Source organism: Emys orbicularis, chromosome 6 (genome assembly GCF_028017835.1).
Source record: "Emys orbicularis isolate rEmyOrb1 chromosome 6, rEmyOrb1.hap1, whole genome shotgun sequence".
Lineage (NCBI taxonomy): Eukaryota > Metazoa > Chordata > Testudines > Emydidae > Emys > Emys orbicularis.
In genome coordinates this window covers 128,482,471-128,499,999 of record NC_088688.1, presented here as the reverse complement: position 1 = coordinate 128,499,999, position 17,529 = coordinate 128,482,471, and the positions used below count along the sequence as shown (strand labels likewise).

At 40.9% G+C, this 17,529-nt stretch overlaps 1 protein-coding gene across 1 annotated transcript in view; it reads right to left on the bottom strand.

Annotated features, from left to right (window-relative positions):
* PIGG (phosphatidylinositol glycan anchor biosynthesis class G (EMM blood group)) overlaps nucleotides 1-17,529 on the bottom strand; it is a 124,211-nt gene that overhangs the window by 62,626 nt on the left and 44,056 nt on the right. Inside the window, exons 7-8 of the mRNA XM_065406664.1 lie at nucleotides 12,296-12,513; nucleotides 6,833-7,114 (exon numbers count right to left, since the gene is read on the bottom strand). Coding sequence (XP_065262736.1) covers nucleotides 6,833-7,114; nucleotides 12,296-12,513 — 500 coding nt within the window. The remainder of the gene's footprint in view (nucleotides 1-6,832; nucleotides 7,115-12,295; nucleotides 12,514-17,529) is intronic.

The following is a 17,529-nucleotide window of genomic DNA, read 5'->3' as shown; positions in this document are numbered from 1 at the left end:
AAATTTAGATTTCTGTGTCAGTAGCTGACTTAATAAAAACTACCCTGAAATGGATTTTGTAAAAGCATTGTGGGGTACCACGATTGGGGCTCAATCCTTCAAACTCTTGAGCATCTTCAACCCCCATTAATTTTCTAGTCATTGCTGGTACACAACACCATAAAGGTCTGACACCCTCATTATATCAAGCAAACTGTATACGGAATCCTTAATTTATAAATATGGATTTTCTAAGCAGCAGGCTTGCAAAGCCAACCTAGTATCTGCAAGTCAAGTTGGGTTCTTTCTAGTTTGTGCGTCACCACGAGTAGTAAAAATTTTGCAGCCCAAATAAGTTCTCGGTGCAATTCTCTTGCCACCATTGGGTTAATCAGTGTAACTAGGACATAATTAGACAATGGGAATGCACAGGGCCTTGCAATTGAAATTAACATTTCTGTTAACATGTGGGGCAGAAAAACATGTGCAGCTTCTGGAGGGCTGATAGTACAATAGAGAGTTATTTTTTACTAAAGTAAATATCAGTGACTAAATGAGTAAGTAATTTTTACACAGTCACTTTTCAGACTAGAAATTATAAGGTTTGGGGGATGTTAGTAAAGAGTCTAACATTCCGGAAGTCATGTTCTTGGATTCTGCTCATTTGGACACAAAGTGAGCTGATCTGTATTTCCAACTGTGCTACCTTCCACGGAACAGCATTGATTACAACTGTTCCCAATAAGGTTTTTCGGGAATGCTGGGATCACATTTCAAAGCTACCAAATCACTGCACCATCTCATTCATACTTTTTTTTTTTTTATAAAGGTAGTAAGAATGAAAGAAAAGGTCTTAACGTGAACTGCAGTTTGGTGCTTTGGTAATTAAACAGGAGATAAAAAAATACCATATGGGGGAAACCAATAAAAATTAAGCAGAAGGCAAAAATTCAATGAAATAGAATTTATTTGAATTGCATTTTATTAATGGAAGTAATACTCCAGAGCTGTTGCATTCTCGGCACTTTCAAAGTGTCCCTTACTTAGGCTGGCCCCAATTTTTAAGAGAAATAGCAAAACATGACTACAAACAGGAAAACTACATACAGCGGACCCTTGCTAGAACGCGCCTCTATAAAGCACGAATTCGATTATAGCGCGGGACCGCGCATGGATCCCAAATTTAATTACCTTCATTGGAATCCATAGTAACGCGGTCCCCGCGTTAATGCGGGCCCGCGCATGGATCCTAAACCCCGCGTTCTAGAGAGGGTCCGGTGTATTATACTTCAAGACAATCCAGTAACTTTGAATTGAGGCACTACACAAATAAGTGAACATTTTGAAGATTTGCTAGGATTTATAAACGACTGCAGCACTATTTAAAGCTTTACATGTCACTGAGGGAGCAAGTGATTGTGAAAAGATGTACTAATCAAAAGTTATTTATAGCATCCAGGAAGCAGATGTTAACACTGCCTAGACGATCAGCTCCTACATTCAAGCACAGGAAAAAAGCCACACTGAAGGACATGGTCAGAGATATGAACTAAAATGCTTTATTTAAAAAAAAATATATATATATATATTTTTATATATATATATATATATATATATATATATATATATATATATATATATATATATATATATATATATATATATATATATATATATAAAAAAGATCTGAAGCCATTAACAGATGGTCTTGAATACATTTTTGAAGTATATATTTGTATTGTAAAGCATACATTTGGAAGAGGGATTTATTCAACCTAACAAGATGCATGTTCTAGGCTCTACACTGGCAACATCAAACTCTGAAACTGGAAAAGAACAGCCTTCCTTGCCCTCTCAGTATTAGAGATGTCATCTCAGTTCCTGCAGAATCCTGAGATCAGATATTGCAGTGGTTCTCAAACTTACTTGATCACGCCCCACACTTGTGTGTGTCTGTAGTATGGATGCCCCTCACTCCCGGCACACAAGTACATATACCAATTAAAAAAACCATGCAAGTTTCACTAAATATTAAAAACAGTAAGGTACTGCCACAGCCCTACTTCTGTGCTGCTGGCGGCAGTGCTTCCCTCAGATACGGGCGCCCAGCCAGCAGCTGCCGCTCTCCAGCCACCCCGCTCTGAAGGCAGAGTGGAGACAGGCAGCTGCTGGCCAGGCGCCCAGCTCTGAAGGCAGTACAGCCCTCAGCAGCCGCAGCACAGAAGTAAGAGTGGCATGGAATATATAACTGTATGAACTCATCCAAGAAATTTGCTCTTTATGCCCTAACCAACCCACAAAAAATGTGTGATTTCACTGTGATTTAAGTAGACCCCTATTGATATGTGTGGAGGAATCAACTTTGCTAGTTATTCATTGCTGTGGATAAAATGGGGGCAAGTAAGCTTTATTTTCCCCCAAAAAAGCTTCTCATGCCCCCCCCCCAGAATATACTCTGCACCCTGCTCCCTAGTTTGAGAACCTCTGTGATACCATAATGCAAGGAAGAAAGGAAATGATTTTATAGTACTATTTGTAATTCATGTCTACTCGTGTACACCTCTAGCAATCCATCTTTATATATTTCAATTAAAAGCATCTGTCTAAGCATCTGCAACTGGAGATGGGAATGAAGCATGTGTAGACATACCTGTGCTAGCTTTAATGCAGCGTGAATATCAATAGCGCCAATGCTGCTGCAAGCCCACCCAGTCCCCTGGGTACTATTACACGGGGAGCCAGCCTGTGCTGAAGTTTGTGCTGCCACAGCTTCACTGCTATTGAGATCACGCTAGCTAAATTAAAGCCAGCTCAGGTATATGTACATATGCGTCAAACACACCTCCAAGTGCAGTGTAGACAAACCTTCAGCATTTCTTTACAAAACATGATATACAAAAATTTCCCTTGGATTGACAGTCTCAAAAACGTCCCTATCCAACAGACACTGCTGCACCTCAACCTGCGAAATCCACTCCCCCATTTAACCCAGGCCCTTAGGCAACGCGTGGGAAAACATGCAAGTCTTCCAGCATGACTTGAAAGTCAAACATCTGGAAACTGTTGAACAACTTCCATTTTAATGCGACAAAGAGTCCTGTGGCACCTTATAGATTAACAGAAGTATTGGAGCATAAGCTTTCGTGGGTGAATACCCACTTCATCAGACGCATTCCATTTTAATGTTTATTTTTCAGTTTTTCGTGGTATGACTACACTGCAGCAGGGAGAAAGCCTCCCAAAAGACGCAGACTCATGCAAGCGGGGATCCAGCTAGCACTCTAAAAACAGCAGTGTGGACCTTGTGGCTCCAGCAGAGACTTTGTCTAGCCACCCAAGCTCAGACCCAGTTGGAGGGGAGAAGCAGGGGAGGTTTGAGCGCCCAAACTGCTGCCCAAGCCACAATGCTCGCCTGGCTAGTGTGAGAGCCTGTCTACCCGGGGCTGGAAGGCTCACTTCCAGCTCAAGTGTTGACAAGTGGCAGCTGGTCAACCTTGGCACAAGTGACGTATAGTAGAAACGCCTGGGGCTCTCCACACCATAACTCTCCCCTTAGCCCCAGCTCTCTGGGAGCTCTTCCCCCCCAATTCTCACCCCGCTTGGCCCTGGCCCCTGAAGTCTCCCTCCTCTCTTTACCCTAATTCCTCCCTTCTCCCCAGACCTTGGTGCTTACTCACTGCCCTGCCTGCCCCCCGAAAGTTCACTATTAGCCACAAGTCCTTCGGGCTCCCTCTTCCCTAGGCTGGGAGCAACAGATTTACCAGCTCAGAAGGGTGGCTCTTCTGCCCATTTGGCCTTTCTTCCTGATTCCTTAGCTCCTGGTCAACTTCTCCTCCAGCTTCTTCTCCCCCCCACAGATTGCGCAGTGAAGGATTTTGAGTGGGGTCCGAGGCGTTGGATTCACTGCCCAACCCACAGGCTGCAGTGATTATACAGCACTGTAAAGTGTTACACTCAAATTGCCCCCATTCAAAATCCCGGTGGCTCGCCTCCTGTCAGACTTTCACCACACAGTCTGCGCACGTACCACGGGGGCGATGGAGAAGGACACCTGGAGGCTGTTATTAAATACAAATTGATAACAGAATATAGTTGCTGTGTTCTCAATTCATATTTAGTGACACACACGTATTTGTGTGGACTTTTACAGGAGGGGTGGTGCCCCAGTGCCCTCTATACATACATAAGCCACCACTGGTGTAGACATACACCTCCAAAGTTATTAGCATCCTCTAAAAAACACCAAGGAAGGCTGGCATCATGGACCATTCAAAGATGGGGGTTGACATCCCAATAGTGAATGAGAAATGATAGGTAGGGCGTGGACTGACTGTGATGGACCCTGAAAGTGAAGACGAACTGCTTATGTTCGATGCTATAGAAAAGAGCAAGCATGTGGAGGGATGACATGGACAAAGCAACAGGCTAGTAAAATGATATTTGAAGCAGCATTCTGAATGGATATGAGCAGCACAAGATTTGTCAAGGCCAGAGAAAGGGATGTTGCAGCAATCGAGACACAAGATGACAGAGCTTGGACAATAATTTTAAGCTGTAATTTATATTATGCTGAAAGAATCTGCAAGATTGAGATGTGTCCTGGGTATGAGGACCTACAGAAATGCCCAAGTTGAACATGTCACCCAGGTTATGGCCTGAGTGACAGGTAGGAATGGTGGTGTTGTCCATAGCAATCAAGAAAAGAGGCGAGGGAAGATTAGGAGCAGACTAGCATGACCAGTGTTTCCTGATTAAGTGTTGACAGATTTGTCACAATGCTTTTGTGCAAGGAGTAAGGACTCTCACACGAAGCTTAACTCAATTTTCTGGTCATCATGGGATTAACATCTTAACCTTATTGCCTAATTTCTTTGCTATGCATTTTAGGATATTTTCAAGGAAACATCTTCAGTCACACATAAAACTCGAGACAGCAAAAGAAGAACTTCTGCAGCCCTAAAGCTACATGAATTTGTGTTGTGCTTGTAAGTGAAGTGACTCATTGGCTCAAGAAAAAAAAAAAGTTCCCTTTAACCTGACTTTGAGCAGATCAGTACAAATGCACACTTTTGAGTATATGCCTAGGCTTGGCAGAATTTGATTTCTTTTAATAAATTCAATGGATAATATATTTAATGACAGTAGATGCCGAGATTCGAAAATTTAAAGCTACCTAAATGTGCCACTGCTCCAGCTCCACTAATGCCAGCATTATAACACATTTTACATACATTAAGGTGGGACTCTAATTTAAAGTTCTCAAGCAGCATTTTTCTTACTTTGCATATTATAAATTTTGATCATCATCAGTGGAAATTGTGTGTCTGTGTGTGTACACCAACATTTACCAATACAAATCTAATCCTTCCAAGAACCTTCCGGCAAACCAACCACAGGGATGGGAGATGTATCAGAGAGGTAGCAGTGTTAGTCTGGATCTGTAAAAAGCAACAGAGAGTCCTGTGGCACCTTTAAGACTAACAGATGTATTGGAGCATAAGCTTTCATGGGTGAATACCCGCTTCGTCAGATGCATGACATGCGTCTGACGAAGTGGGTATTCACCCACGAAAGCTTATGCTCCAATACATCTGTTAGTCTTAAAGGTGCCACAGGACCCTCTGTTGCTTTTTAGGGATGGGAGAGGCATTCTTGCCTTGAGTAACGAACGCTTAATGCAATGCTATATAAAGGAACATGGCTCTCTGCTTATCCTCAGCCCCTTCCACCTGTTGGAGTGTGGGGATCTTCACTGATAATCTATACGAACTCAAGTTACAGGTAAGCAACTTTCTCCAAGTACTAACCATTATTTTTTGGCTTGTTGCTATTTATAAAATGGGGGGGGGGGGAGAGGAGGAGGAATTGGGACTATGAAAAAATGTGGAAAACTGTAGAAAGAAAAAGAGTACCCAGCACTGCTCACCATGAGTAAATGTTTCCATCTCAGCAGAGACTATTAAGGCACTATGAAATGTTAGCAGTGTCAAGGTCAGACTACTTTTAGTTAAAGCAACATTAATCTAAGAAATACATTTCCTTATTTCATAGTAAATAAAATAAAAGCTAAAAGTCAAAGCCTAAGTAAGAAAATTCAGAGACGACTGAAGTGTGTATAGGCCATTTTGAGATCAACATTCCTTTTCAAGAGTAGACTGTACAATCGGGGGTCTCGCTCAGCAGATCTGTCCATTCGTTGATTAGTTCATTACTTTACCAAGTATTTGCTGTCAGCCAGCTATCAGACCACAAAACCAATGATTCTTTTTACAATCAAGACAGTAAGGGAAACCATACAGCTTCTGTATTTAAATATTAATTGATTTTTCCATTATTACCACCTGCTGAGAAGGGGCAGTCAGTTTCATATAGCTGATGTGGTTTTAAAACCTCTGAATTTGTTTTATGAAACTAAAAAGCTAACGATGCCTGTTTTCTTACTCAAAATGTTGTCATGTTCCAAGTATCTGGAAAATACAACCAGTTATCTTCAGTGTGCAGTATTTTGACATCACCCAAACTGCTTTAGTTGTATATGCAAGTGTCATAGCGTACGAGGCATGTAACTAGTGTGCTGCATAAATTGTTTCTAATCTAGTAAATCAAATGCAAAATTACACTCATTAGAACATTTCTTAAAGTAATGTGAAAATGAACACTTTTTACAATCTTCATTATAGTAATCAGTATGATGCCATAGTGACTGTATAGCATTTCAATGTTACTCTCTTTAAGTGGGTTCAAATTATACTATACCTTTAGCATACACCAGGAACCTCAGATAAGCCTTTGCTCGAGGATACATCATAAACAGCAAAAGGCGTCAACTATATTTCTTAAAGAGTGGTCTCACCTTAGCTGGAAGTTTGGGATTCTCAAGCATCTTTCCAAAGGCGGATAAAATTACACACATAAGTGCAGAAATCAGCATCATCACTCCAACTGCCATTAACCATGATATACTGCAGAAATAGCACAAGCTTTCCGCTGATGTGCATACAATTACATGAACTGCACAGAGCATCAGGCACATCAAGTAAAACAGCAGAGAAAACAGCGGAGGGGAGAGTGGCACTTCAAATTCAGCCCTGCTGCTCAGTGCTTTCGGCATGCTGAGCAAAAGCAGAAGCAGAACCTAGAAAAGAGAGCAAAAATACTGAGATGGTCACTAGATAGATTCAAAACTACAGATAGAGTACAGAGCAAACATTCAAAGGAAAACAGTGTTGTTGTTTTCCATACTGCACTGCTAGTAAATATATTTTGCAACAAGGGTGTGTGTGATGGAAGGTACATGCCAGACTGGGCAGCTTTATGCCAGTTGTAACTGAAGAATACACTTACATATTATAGTGTTTTTAAAGTGATATACAAACTGTGGCACAGAAATCCTGCAAGTCCTCAATATACAAAACTCCCACTGATTTCAATGGCATCCCTGAACAGGGAGGGCTTGCAGAATATGGTTTCTAGTATGAAGAAATGATTGCTCACCCTATGCAGTAACTGCAGTTTTTTGAGATGTGTCCCCCTATGGGAGCGCCACTCCAGGTGCATTGGCGCCCCCTCTGTTGGGTTGCCAACTTTCTAATTCCAGAAAACCAAACACCCTTGCCCCGCCCACTACCCCACCCCTTCCAAGGCCCCGCCCTTGCCCCACCCCTTCCTGAGGCCCCACTTCCCTGCTCACTCCATCCTCTCTCCCTCTGTTGCTTGCTCTCCCTCACCCTCTCTCATGCTCATTTTCACTGCAAGGACCAAACAGGCATATTACTGTTTTGACAGATGTGTTATGCTAAGTTCATCTTTTAATTGTTACAGGACACTAGAGCTGGCAGCAAAATAGTTAAAAAGGGTAATTTTAAAAAAAATCAAATTTCACAAAGGTTTTCATGATTCTTTCCCTGCCCTCTTCTCCCCATTTTTTGTAACCAGCTCCATATTTTTTGTTCACTAAAGTTATTGTAATTTTATGTGTGGAATTAGGACCACACATTAACACAGCTGCAATGGGTCTATTAAAGACCCACTCCTGAAGCCCAAATACAAATCTATAGAGCAAAACCACAGAAATGCACCTGTCCAGATACCTGTATAAATAAATCTATAGAAATGGACTCCCACACCTACATGCAGATACACACATGTATTCATGTGTACACCTCTAGCATGCACTAACACATATACTTCCACATTATTTAATATTACAATTGTTGTTTAGTGCCTAGAGACCCCAACTAAGATCAGGGCTCCAGGGTGGTGGGTGCTGGACATACACATAAACAGAGAGAGTCTGCAACAAAGAGTTTATAATGTAGCCCGACAAAGGTGGGGAGAAATGTCTGATCCATCGGCTCTTCTGAAATTAACGCTTGGAAAATATATCACTCATCTAGTTATGAGCTAAAATTGCCATTATGGACATTAAGGACAAAAGAACTAAGATACCTGCAGAAACTGACCCAAACCCGTAACGCCACAGTGACCCTCCATTTTCTCCTCTATAGTTAGAGAGGAGCAGATTTACAGAGGGCAGGTTATTATAAAGTGGTTATAAAGTGCCTATGTAGTTAATCGCACAATCAACTACTTGCCTGGTGTTTTCCATTCTAAGACCTGGTTTTACCCAGCCCTTTCCATTCTAATGCCCTATTTTCAGTTTCTTATAAGCTCACCAAACTAATGGTTTAGGCTGAAATTTTCCATGTTTGCTGTTTGCCTCAGGATGAATTTTCTTTTTTTAAAGTCTCGGCAAAATCACAGCTGTTTCTCATATTGATATTTTGCCCATGTTAAAAAATTCTTAACCATTTTGTTGAGAAGCTCTAGTGCCTCCATACTTTGGATCAGAGACTTGAAATTTGGCCAGGGTCCCCCTAGTGACAGGGATGTGCTTTTCGCCATCTTTGTGAAAATTCATTCATATTTGGACAAGTTCTGATCCTCAAAACCTCAGTTCACACATGCTCAGTTGAGATTTAGTAGAGTACAACAGCTACATTCTCGGAAGATTTCATCTGTACTGAGCATGCTCCAACCCCTCACAGTTCCTACATGCTGACCGCACAACGCATGTGCTACCCCACAGATCAACAGTGCACAGACTTTATCTCAGGACTGCAGGGGATGAGCAGGACTATCTTTGCAATTGGTTCTCTTGGCAATCAGGGACTGTTGTAGCACCAAGCAGAAGAATTAAAAGCAGGGAGACTCTATCCTGGGCTCTCAATACTCCCCAGTACTGGTAATAGAAGAGGAAGCCACCTGACTAATACAGAGGCATGAAGCGCGAGGAGGGAGACGGACAAGGACAGGCTGGAAGGGGCAGGTGAGGCCAGGGGCACAATCTAATGTTTATACAGACCCTTATGTGCCACTATGGAACCTGGCATAAAATCTAGTATTTCCTGAGCCTCAGCATTCCTCTGCCAGCAAATAGTGTGAAACCCAAATGTTGCCTCATCTCCCTATAGTGGCTAATCCAATACCATTACCACCAGTTGTTCCATTAACTCAAGTGCTGTGGATCTACAGGTTTTAAACACTGAGATGACCTATGTGGGTGTCAATGTGATCCGACACGATGGAATTTTTTTAAACCTAGGAGGTAGGGCTGTCGCGCAATTAAAAAGATTAATCATGCCGTTAAATAATAATAGAATACCATTGATTTACATATTTTTGGATTTTTTTTACATTTCAAATATATTGATTTCAATTACAACACAAAATACAAAGTGTACACTGCTCACTTTATATTTATTTTTGATTACAAATATTTGCACTGTAAAAAAGAAAAAGAAATAGTATTTTTCAATTCGCCTAACACAAATACTGTAGTGCTATCCCTTTATCGTGAAAGTTGAACTTAAAATGTAGAATTATGTACAAAAAAATAACTGCACTCAAAAATAACATGTAAAACTTTAGAGCCTACAAGTCCACTCGGTACTACACCTCTGCCCCGACAGAACGTGACCCGATATAACATGAATTCGGATATAACGTGGTAAAGCAGCGGGGAGCCCCGGGCCCTTTAAAGCACCACCCGAGCCCCGCTGCCGGAGCTCTGGCGGTGATTTAAAGGGCACAGGGCTCCCCACAGCAGCTGGAGCACCGGGCCCTTTAAATCACCGCCGGGGAAGCCGGTCCAGTCCGGCACGGCGTACCGGCTCTTGCTGGTACGCCCTACCGGACCAAACCCGATAGAACGCAATCTCACCTATAAAGCGGTGAGATTTTTTAGCTCCCAAGGACCGCGTTATATCAGGGTAGAGGTGTACTTCCTGTTCAGCCAATCACTCAAACAAGTTTGTTTACATTTGCAAAAGACAATGCTGCCCGCTTCTTGTTGACAACATCACCTAAAAGTAAGAACGGGCATTCACATGGCACTGTTGTAGCCGGAGTCGCAAGACATTTACGTGCCAAATGCGCTGAAGATTCGTATATCCCTTCTTGCTTTGACCACCATTTCAGAGGACATGCATCCATACGGACGTTGAGTTCTGCTCGATAACTATCTCCAGCAGTGCGGATCGACACATGCTCATTTTCATCGTCTGAGTCAGACGCCACCAGCAGAAGGCTCATTTTCTTTTTTGGTGGTTCGGATTCTGTAGTTTCCACATCGGAGTGTTGCTCTTTTAAGACCTCTGAAAGCATGCTCCACACCTCGTCCCTCTCTGATTTTGGAAGGCACTTCAGATTCTTAAACCTTGGGTCAAGTGCTGTAGCTATCTTTAGAAATTTCACATTGGTACCTTCTTTGCATTTTGTCAAATGTGCAGTGAAAGCATTCTTAAAATGAACAACATGTGCTGGGTCACCATCTGAGACTGCTATAACATGAAATATATGGCAGAATGCAGGTAAAACAGAGCAGGAGACATACAATTCTCCCCCGAGGAGTTCAGTCACAAATTTAATTGACACTTTTTTTAATGAGCGTCACCAGCATGGAAGCATGTCCTCTGGAATGATGGCCGAAGCATGAAGGGGCATATGACTGTTTAGAATATCTGGCATGTAAATACCTTGCAATGCTGGCTACAACAGTGCCATGAGAATGCCTGTTCTCACTTTCAGGAGACGTTGTAAATAAGAAGCAGGCAGCATTATCTCCCATAAATGTAAACAAACTTGTTTGTCTTAGCAATTGGCTGAACAAGGAGGAGGACTTGTACGCTTTGAAGTTTTACACTGTTTTGTTTTTTAATGCAGTTATGTAACAAAAAAAAATCTGCATTTGTAAGTTGCACTTTCACGATAAAGAGATTGCACTACAGTACTTGTATGAGGCGAATTGAAAAAAACTATTTCTTGTTTATCATTTTTACAGTGCAAATATCTGTAATAAAAAATAGTATAAAGTGAGCACTGTACACTTTGTATTCTGTGTTGCAACTGAAATCAATATATTTGAAAATGTAGAAAAACATCCAAAAATATTTAATAAATTTCAATTGGTATTCTATTGTTTAACAGTGTGATTAAAACTGCAATAAATTTTTTTAATCGCAATTAATTTTTTGAGTTAATCATGTGAGTTAACTGCGATTAATCGACAGCCCTAATAATTATCCACATTAAAAAAAAATCACCTACAAATAGCCTGTTCCAGGCTCCATACCAAAGATGGTATTTGCTATTTTTAGGGCCCAGTCCTGTGAGCTGCTGAGTACTCTCAGCTCCTACAGAAGCTCTTAAGCAGGAGTTGAGGGCACTGAGCTCCTTGCAGGAAGCACTCCTTTCCCAAGATTACACCTTTAAGTACAAAGAATAAATGTTCCTACATCTGAGAATTTGACCCTGACTCCTGAAATGTGAACTTTACATCATCATTAGGCACAAACAGAATGTTGGCATAGCTGCTCTATGCTTTTATAGAGAGCAGCTCTGTTCATGAAGCAATATAGGCTAGTGGATACAAGAGCAGTTAAAGTTGGAGCACATCTGCACACTTACTGTAAATATCAAAGCATAGAAAGAGTAAACCAAAGAGATTATACCAAAAGCTTCCTGACACTTATCCCATAAAATAATTTTGGTGTGTTAAAAAGTTATACTTCATCTTTCAATGGGAAAGAGTTAACACTGTGAAACAGTTCCCAATTTCCGGCAGTAATCATTACTAAGACCATACTATGTAGTCAAAAGAGCAAAATGAAAGTTTCTGTTCTTAGCCGCTTCATAACGAGATGTGAATTCACAAGAACATAAATTGGGAAGGGACCTCCTGGGTCATCAAGTCCATTCTCCTCTAGCACAGGCAATGCCATCATATAACCTCCTTCCTAAACTTATCAATTCATACCTCCAGGACTATCACAGTCCCCACCGTCATTGAATACATGTCGTATTGTGCCACTTGCTTGCTTAGTGAAGAACTCAGGATCTTCAGAGCCTCTAAATATTGCTTAAGGACCTTTTTGCCAAGGTTTAAGAGGACTTCTGAATTATTTCCCTCTAGGTAGAGCTTGATCCAATTCCCATGGGATTTTTCTGCTATCTTAAAATGCTCAAATCCAGGATCTAGTAAGAAACAAACAGGTAAAAGGATCAGTAAGTAAATTAGTAATTATCAGAGTCCTGATTATATTTTTACGCTTCCCAGGAAAACCTTGCTTCAGGACCTAAAACAATTGTAATTTCACACCGAGAAAGATATAAATCCTAAATAGGCAATCTATAATGAGATAGTTACCCCAGAATAAGACTGATTAATCCCCGAACAATGAAACAGTGAAGCCCTCAAAGTTGAAAATAAGTAAACCTACTGAAAACGAAAAGCCTATACAAAATTAGAAGAACTTTCCAAACTGACACTCACTTGTATACTTATGTACTTAAGCCCTGTCAGAACTCATATGTTCTCCATTAGGATCACTAGTTATCCATAATCAGTATAGGCCAAGCTGGATATCATCTGTTGGTGGTTCTCTAGAGGGAACCTCAGTTCCTTCCTTCAACTTGTGTGGGCAAAGCAGCAGGAATTTGTATATAATGTGATATGGACTATTTTATTTTAGTTTTAAACAGTAACACTGCCAACAATGCCTTTTCTGATTTAAATGTGAAGTTTTCCATATTTGTCTCACTGTCCAATAAGACACGGCTTGTTTTCTGGGTTCTATGCAGCATATTCGAAATGTTTTTTTGCAATATAGAGCATGTAACTTACACTATTGATGGTAAAGAACGAGTTTGTTAGAGCTCTAATCAGTGGACAAGCATAAAGCATACAGGTAAAGCCAATCTCTCATTTAGAAGTGGACATAGGTACTGTGAGACTAATATTAGACTGCATCCCTGAAAAGAAATCCTTTTAAAATGTTTTTTTCAAACACTTTTTATTAGTATCAATAAAAACGTGAAATTGTTGAATTCAGTAGACTCAGATTTGCCAGCAATACAGAAACACACAGCCATTCAATCTTTTTTCACTGAGTATCATTCCCTGATCTCTGCAATCAAGTCCCCAACATACACATTTCTGTAATTTCACCTGATAGAGCCAAATAAAATTAGTAGAAACATGAACTGTTACATCATGCGGTCAATAATTTCAAAAGTGATTTTCCATGCCTCACTTTTAGGGTGTCCAACCTGAAACACTGCAAGTGGCCTGATTTGTCAGATTACCTACCATCTGAGAATCAGGTCCCTTTCAAGCAGATTCCCAAAATCCTAGACTTCTGAAAATCTTGGTACTGTATGTTTGCAAGTTCCCAAGGTTCTCTACTGGAATTAATCCCTTTTAAAGGTTATAGTTTCACAGAAAAGTCCTGTTTCTTAGGAGCATACTATTAAGGAAGCTACGATAGCCAAGATATTTCCAAGACATGGAGACTTCAGCCTGATCGTCAAGCCTTTTAAAACTGAGTGTGTGAAAAGTGAAGGGATTATGATCAGCTAGTCCGACCTTGTGCACAACACAGGCCATAGAATTTCACTAAATGGTTCAGTTCCTGCATCCAATCCATCACTTCTTTTTGAGCTAGGGCACATCTTTTGGAGAGAGATTTCATCTGGATTTAAAGACTTCAAGTGACAGAAGCTACCACATCCCTAGGTAAATTGCTCCAATGGTTCATTACCTTATTTTAGTCTCAGTTTTCTTAGCTTCAGCTTCCAGCAACTGAATCTTATGTCTGTCTGATAAATTAAAGAACCCTCTATCAAGTCTTCTACCCATGTAGGTACTTGCAATCTGTAGTCAAGTTATCTCCTAAATGTCTCTTGGATAAACTAAATAAGCTAAACTTCTTTAGTCTCTTAGCTAGGGTCAATTGAATTTCTAGTATCAAGAAAAACAAATTTAAGCAAATCAAAGTTTTGAAAGGAACAACTTGAGAAACAACCCCCAACAAAACTGTTTTAGGGGCGGTTTTCAGAGTCACTGGCTTTGCCCAAGCGATGGCCATGAAAACATGCATTTTCAAGGCCTTAAAGAGTTAACGTACCCTCGGGAAAGTAGGAGGCTTTATCAGGCAAGTACCAACATCTTCTGTAGAATCTAAGTTTTCATTTTAAAAATGAAGTTTCTAACGCTTATGGTTGCAAAGATAAGTTTCCAAATGTGAATTGTGAATTGAGGAACTGTAATCCTCCCAAGTCTGCACACAGAGCTGGTGCCCCTGCTCCTGCTGGTTTGTCAAGCTGCAGAAGTGAAAACTGCTGCTATTCAGAAACCTGTAAGCAAAAGTAAAACTGACTGCTAATCTAGGAGCAGTAGCAAAGGCAAGAGCTGGAGTGAAAGACTCAAACTGAAGCTGCGGGAAAAATCCTATCAGAGAAACTGCCACCCCGCTCAGGAGGTAGAAATTTCAGGAACAAGGAGGGTGACAGAGATGCACCTACACAGCTGCCAAGCTGTTGAAGGAAAAGAACGTGCCCTCTTCCTTCAAGAAGTCAGAGGGTGTTGCTTTAAGGGTGTCACGCACTAATTAGTGAAAGTCTGAGATGAAAGATGGAGGCCTCAAACATTTTGGTAGGAAACTATGCACGCTGTCCCTTCCAGCAGCCTGCAAATGATTGTTTTTCAACTGGTCATTGTCTCTGGACAGTGGCCATCCCATATTTTCTATCAGTGCCCATGGCCAGCAACATGTTGGAATACCCTGGCCATGCCCCCTTTCCTCTAGCCCAGCCCTTTACCCCTGGGCCAGGTGGGGGAGTGACTTAAGAGCTACAGCAACCCTAGACCAGAGGATTCATCTCATGCTGGGAGAATACTCCACTGACCCTGTAAGTCAAGCTAAAAAGGTACTTTTTTTTTTTGGCCAGAGTCGCGCAAAGCAGCCTTTCGCAGGCCATCAATATGATCCAGAAAATACAGCAGCTCTGAAACTAGGTAGGAAGAAGGACATAAAGGGCAGAGAAAGAAAAAACTAACACTGAAGACAAAACAGGAATGATATGCCATGTTCTTGTAGGGTAGGACACTGAACTGGAACACAAGAGACCTGGGTTTAATTCCTGGATCCACAGACTTGATGTGTAACCTTGGGCAAGTCACTTAATCTGTGCTTCAAAACCCCATCTATAAAATGGGGGTGATCCTCCATCCCGTCTTGTTCATTTGGTTTGTAAGCACTTGGGCCTGGAGCTATTTGGGACAGCACTGTATAATCTGTTGGAACCTCCAGACACTATTGTAAAACACATTTTCTGTTACAGGAAAATATAAAGTGAAGTAAAGACAGGAAGAGTAAAAAGTTACTACTTTTCTTATTTCTGTTATGCTTTCAGAGTATTTAGAATATAAAGTTGATTGACAATAAGTTCAGTACAGGGTGAGCAGTACACAAGGAAAATACATCTTAGCCATTCGCGGGGAGTTTTGAATTGTGTGGCAAGACAATTTTTTCCATACTGGCCAGTAACACCTTAATCTTCAGGCTGTTAAGTGTATGGTTTTCAAGCTCCCTGTAGTTTCTTCTCTTCAAACGGACTGTGCTTTTAAGCACAACAATAGCTATCTCAAACCATAATTTAAAATAAAACAGAGTTGAACTACCTACCAATACTGCAAAGGCTAATGTGACTGAAAGAAGAAATATTTGATATTTGCAAAGACAAAATGGACTTTCTCAGAGAGAATGGAAGATCTGTTATTCCAAGACTCATCTTCCTCGGTGCTCTCAGGAAGATTTGAGACTCAGAAGATAACTGCTAGTTTTTCCATTGTAGAAACTCATTTACTCTCTATAAACATCTGAATAAGAGTTTTAGTACTCCCCCCCCCCCCCCCCCGAGACACAAGTGCCACCATCTTTACCGCTGGATTTTAACCAACTCCCTACAAATTCAGTTTTTCTCCACACTCTAGGATGGAAAGCATCTAGTTTATTAAGTTACATCAAATTTTGTTTCAAGAAAGTTACAGACACAATATGGTGTAAAAGAAACAACCACTCAATATTTCAGTTGAGATAAGCAGCAGAAGTATTTGTTGCATTAATAGTAAATGAATAAGGGCTCCTCTATACAAACAATTAGTGTACTGCAACCTGGAGTGCAAGTCTATTCCATGCTAGCCTGCCGTAAACTAACTGTCCACGTGGCCCCTGCTACCAAGCACTAAAGTTGCCTAGTACTCTCTGATATATTCACATTTCAAAGCAGAGTTCCTGCAAAGTTTGCAATAATGACTGTTAGACTTGAAGGTATTTTCCTTACTCTCACCAAATACCTTCTAAAGTAGCCTCCAACAGTTGTGAAATTAAGAATTCCATCCATGAATTTTTGGTGCATAATTTTCTAAGATTACAGATGATTTCAGCTAAATTTATTCCAGCAGTTACAATTCAAACCAGTACTTCCAGCACAAAGATAGAAGTCGCTGGAATCAAAGGGCTTTTCAACTCTGAAGAGTGACTGGGTAAAAATGGCACTCACTCACTCGGGCCCATCTGCTCCTTGTGTATAGTCATTTACAGCTGCTTACTTTAGGGACAGGGATTCTTTGCTTTTTTTAATACAACCTTTTCCTCCCATTAGCCCGGCAGAGCCGCAGCTAGAAGAGTGAGCGAAATTCTCTCTCTTCTGCAGCAACAAAACTCTTTAGTGAGTTTGTCAGTTACAGCTGTGCAATCCTATTGAAGACAATGTTGCACAAGTGTAACTGACTGCACTCATTTGGCCTGCGGAATAGTTTGAGGAATAATACATGAGAACAGAAGAGCCCAGATTCAATTTACATGACTGGCTGAACTTAGAAACTTTACTTAAAATTGAATCTTGAATGACAAATGGAACATCACAATGCCCTTTTTACAGTCATTTTTCAGTGTAGACTACTGAAGGCCTTTATATTGCCATCCAAAATCCCCTTATTGTTGTGATCACTGTCAGCCATTTTATTATGTGGTGTGTACAGCCACTTCTACCCTGAAACAAATCTCCATTTATATACATTGCCTCGTTTGAGACTTAATACTACGAAGATATTAAACTTTTCCTCTGCTAATTTTTCCTTCTGTACCATTTTCACTTATGGCAGCATTTCGCCGACTGGGGTCCAGGGACCCCTGGGGGTCCGCAGGC